The sequence below is a fragment of the Arachis duranensis genome, chromosome 8, assembly GCF_000817695.3.
Source record: "Arachis duranensis cultivar V14167 chromosome 8, aradu.V14167.gnm2.J7QH, whole genome shotgun sequence".
Taxonomy (NCBI): Eukaryota; Viridiplantae; Streptophyta; class Magnoliopsida; order Fabales; family Fabaceae; genus Arachis; species Arachis duranensis.
This window is the reverse complement of record NC_029779.3, coordinates 47,260,618-47,265,463: the sequence shown is the minus strand read 5'-3', so window position 1 is coordinate 47,265,463 and position 4,846 is coordinate 47,260,618. Positions and strand designations below refer to the sequence as shown.

At 40.8% G+C, this 4,846-nt stretch overlaps 1 protein-coding gene across 1 annotated transcript; it reads right to left on the bottom strand.

Moving 5' to 3' along the window:
- Positions 1 to 438: 438 nt before the first annotated feature.
- Positions 439 to 2,526, bottom strand: LOC107463358 (serine/threonine-protein phosphatase 7 long form homolog). Its single transcript, XM_016082141.1, has 4 exons — positions 2,117 to 2,526; positions 1,797 to 1,884; positions 1,246 to 1,713; positions 439 to 1,143 (listed from the first exon to the last, which is right to left on the bottom strand). Exons 1-4 carry the CDS (start codon positions 2,524 to 2,526, stop codon positions 439 to 441), a joined length of 1,671 nt encoding a protein of 556 aa, XP_015937627.1.
- Positions 2,527 to 4,846: the final 2,320 nt, after the last annotated feature.

The window sequence follows — 4,846 nt, the reverse complement described above, 5'->3', positions numbered from 1 at the left end:
TTAGGGCAATTTACCTAATTAAATAAATCTATTGAATCCATTACTCATATATACAAAACACAAACTTGTTACGTGCATGTGTAATTTGTGTTATTAGGTAAACCATGGGAGACAACTACGGTTTCTACTCTCTACATAAACCGTGGCTGGCAGGAACGGATTTGTTGTGAATGAGAATCAACATAAACCGTGGCAAGCTATCACGGTTTATTGAGGAAGGAAAATGTACATAAACCCTTGCGGCCAGCAACGGTTTATGAAAGAGTTCGAATGTACATAAACCTTTGTGAGTTGCAACGGTTTATGAGGAGTGAAATTCTATATATTTGTGGTCATTGTGACGAAATAGGTCGTAACCATAGATGGTAAAACGTATATAAATATCAAATAAATAGCAAATAACATTTCACATAAGTCCGAAACATATAACCCTAAACATCATTCTAAGTACATAAACCAACATAGGACGACAGGTCGTGAATATAAGACAAAACTAATCAAAATCCTCAATGGTGTCACTGTCGTCATCGTCCAAATGACCAAGCAGGTGACCTCCGGTCCCACACAAGGAGGACGTCTCACCCTCCTTGGTCTCTGGGCCGTCTCTGGTGCTGCTGTCTCTCGGGGAGCGACACTGAATGCTAAAGCTGGGGTCCCTCCTAACGCGAACCATGGGTCAGAAGGAGATGATGCAGGCTCGTTGAGGTCAACGGCCAACTGAGGCTGAATAGCGGGAATAGGTGGCTGCTGATCAGCAAACTCGGAATGAACCTTGGGCATCTGTGGCCTATAATGGGTCGCATCGTCATCCCTGAGCATGTCTGCTATATTCCTAAAGAACTCTGACTGACTAACAGGATCATCGATGTCCATCCCGACAGCCGCGGTAGTAAACTCAGCAAATGCCTGTGGCTCGAAACTCCCAAACAGCTGAGAGCTACTGCCCACGTCGTAGGTGGGTTGATCCATCCCTGAAGCCGAACCACCTACATCATCACGAACACCGTGTTGAGTACCCTCATCCTCAACGGAAGGTCCTCCACCTCGAGCCCGTCCACGACCATCCCGGGGAGCATGTCGTCTGGCTCTACGACGAGGAACACGATAATCCACCACATCTTCATCATTAGCAGCGGGTTGGTCCTATTCTAAACGGTCGGCCAGCCATCGCCACTCTCAATCCGTGGTACGGGTGCCTATACGGCGATGCCGATCGACTCGTCTGTTATCTGGTCTGTCGTAAACCTGCACCTTGGAGGGGGCCTGAGACGACCTTCTATGACGAGCTTCCTCAATCAATACAATGGGCCTCAGATCCTGAAATGCAACTTCTGGGAATAGGAATCTGTGGGCCACACGGCACCACCAGTCCAAGTACTCAGCTGATGGACCAGGGTCAAGAACTCGATCGACCGGTATAACTAAATAAAGCCGGTTCTCCCAATGCTCATGCCACTCCTGAAAATATTTGGGGAACCATCGGTCCCCACCCCTGTCATCCTTGGCATGTAGCCAATCTATGTTCAGAGCTGGCTGAGGAAGATGCTGAACACCGCCAAACTGAGGTAGCACCCTATCCACCTGATGCCACTCAATCGCAGCAAAATATATCAGGCTAGTGATGGCCGTCCATAGCCTACGGTGCTCGTCAACTAGTATCTCCGAATGAATAACAGCAACAACCTCGACAGAGGAATAAGGCTCCCATACAAACTGTATCGGAAAAAAACAGTTATGTCCGACCATAAAATTTAATCTAAACCAGTCCAAGTAAGAGCAATAACTAAATGACTCACATCGTGGACACGCAATCGATCCAACGAAAGGCGTGCAAACATAACTCTTTCACCCACTACATCATTTCTCGATAGATATGTAGCCCACCTACAATTTTAATTGAAATCATGTACTAACAAAAAAGAACATATGATGTTGAACAAGTTATGAAACGAAAATATAAAATCGTACCTGGATGCAAGCGAAAACCCGAATCCATCAAACCCACTAGGCCTCAAAGTGGGAAACCTCCAGAAAAATCCTAGACTGTAGAAGCTGAAGTGGCCCGGCCAAGTTAACAACATTTCTGTTTGTCCCACGACAGAGACATCTATACAACCAGGCCAGTGCCGCCGTGCCCCAGCTATATCTCCCCAACTCGTCCAACGATGCCAAATAAGGCAACCAACAAAGGTGGACCCGGTTTGCGTTCTTGTCCGCAAACAGCTGAGAAGACAACAACATCAAAATATAAGCACGCGCGTATATACGCACGGTCTCCTCACTAGCATCTGCTGGGAGAACCCGGGACCTCTCATGGAACCATGTGTAGCACACTGTCATCTGCTTTACTTTATTCTGCGGAGGTAACTCCCCAAATAACTCGCGAAACCAGACCCATGTCGGTCTTCCGTGTTTCATCAGACTCTCAAAGTCAGTCAGGCACCCACTAACAGGCTCCCCATCGATCGGCAAACCAAGCTGATATGCCACATCTTGCAAAGTGATAGTGCACTCACCAAAGGGCATGTGGAAGGTGTGGGTCTCAGAACGCCACCGCTCAATAAATGCACTAAGTAGAGGCTCATCAACCCAGAATCAGTGACTGTTCAGCCTAGCCAAATGATACAAGCCCGCGGTCTCCAGATACGGTATGATCCGCTCGTGTAAAGGCATATTTTGTTCTCTTCTCACGCCACTAATAATCCTAATAGGCTGCAAAATGTGGGTAACAAAATCCCTCAACATACGAGCAGTACTAATAACATCAAACATAATTTAGAAAAAAATTATTAGATACTGACATTGGTTTTCTATTTTCTTTAATGATAGTTAAAACAATCACGAAGCAATAGGAATAATAACAATACGAATAGGAATAACTCTACTAACAATAACAATATTTTTAATACTAACAGCTCACAGTACTAATAAAAATAAAAGTAATAATGATAACTACCATTATTATAAAAGTAACAAAAATAATGATAGTAACAATGACACTACCACTACTATCAACTCATAATAACAATGAAAATAAAATTAATAAAATAATTTTACTACAATAATAATTATAAAATAATAATAATAATAATAATAATAATAATAATAATAATAATAATAATAATAACAATAATAATAATAATAATAACTAACCTCATCGTCGATAGATCCAGCCACGTGAGCAACGCCATTTAGTCGGTACAAGCGAGCTTCATCCTCCATGCCTCCACCGCCCAAACTTCACCAAAACCTACAACTCTCTCTCTCAAACTCTCTCAACCAAGAAGAAGCTGCAAAATGTTTGTTTCCTCCCAAATGATCCGTCATGAGCATCAACGAATTATGTATTTATACTAATAAACACATAAACCGTGGGAAGCAAGGGGGTTTACCTTTGAATGCCTCCTCTTCATAAACCGTGGTAGTCAACCACAGTTTATGCCTGCCAGTTTTCCTTCCTAATCCATGGGACTCAGCCACAGTTTACGGCCATTGTTTTCCACGAGTAATCTGTCCATGCCAGCCACGGTTTATGTAGAGAGTAGAAACCGTGGTTGGCTCCCACGGTTTACCAAATAACACAAATTACACATGCACGTAACAAGTTTGTGTTTTGTGTATATGGGTAAAGAATTCAATAGATTTATTTAATTAGGTAAATTGCCCTAAATTTTAGCTATATTCAAACATATTTTTTTAATTTTTATTAAGACATGATTGAATAAAGAAAACGCATATTTGTGCATGTCTAGCATACAAACACGATAAATCTTAATATGATCAACACTACCTGACAGAATAATTGTGCTACGTTTCAACTTTTTTCTTTTTTTCCTCCCTTAAGGGAACCGAGTCAAAATCACAAAATCTTGCACTGTATGCAGCTTAAAATCATTGAAGGACAATACTTGGACCATTATACCAAAGCAGTAATACATCAAGGTTTTGAATTTTCACTATATATTTACAAAATTCAGATAATGCTGCAACTTACGTTACATGTATACGTGATCATATCACCTCCTTTTCCAATTTCAAAACCGCCATGAAAGCTTCTTGAGGCACATCAACTTTACCAATGGACTTCATCCTTTTCTTTCCTTCAGCTTGACAGCAGAAAGAAAATGATACCATTATGAACAATCTTCAAAAATAACACTAACATCAACTTGCTATGAAACCAGTTTCGTGTTTCCCTGTTGATGCAAGCAAAATCATTTTCTTTGATACAGGAAGAAATACTATTTAAGCTGAATGCATAATGCTATCTTGATTGATAATTGAAACTATCAACTTATATCAATCGGGCAGTACTTGTTTCTTAAGTAACTTCTTTTTCCTCGAAATGTCGCCACCTAGAAAAATGACATCGAATGTGAAAAAAATTGTCAAACAGCAACCCAGACAACCAGAAAGGCAAGGGAATCAAAGTGAAACTTTGTCATGCAAAATATTTTTCATAAGATATACATGGAAGGAACATTCATTTTCAAAATGGAGAATACAATAGAGAAAACTTGAATATGTTAAAGAAGAGACTTGACACAATCAGAATTCAAACTGCAAATTATTTAAGCCTCTTTATTGGCTAAATAGTGGACTCGATACTCTTGGATTCAGGGTTCAAATATAAAGGACCAACTATATCAAAGTAGTCCTCAAACTCTCTTGAGTGACACGTCAGTCTCGCGGATCTTTGTTTATTAAACCGGTAGTTCCTAAATTTAAAAACTATGAGATAGATCAGTCCTTAAAACTTACAAAATGAGATATTTAAGTCCTTCCTCCTTAAATGGCCTTTAATTGATTTGAAAGGTCATGGAAAAGTCTATTATACCCCTGCCCT

Coding starts and splice junctions, on each gene's coding strand:
- LOC107463358 (XM_016082141.1), bottom strand. CDS start 2,526: ATGCCCTTTGGTGAGTGCACTATCACTTTGCAAGATGTGGCATATCAG. Junction 1,885..2,116: donor GGCACGGCGGCACTGGCCTG/GTTGTATAGATG, acceptor TTAAAATTGTAG/GTGGGCTACATATCTATCGA. Junction 1,714..1,796: donor ATCGATTGCGTGTCCACGAT/GTGAGTCATTTA, acceptor TTTCCGATACAG/TTTGTATGGGAGCCTTATTC.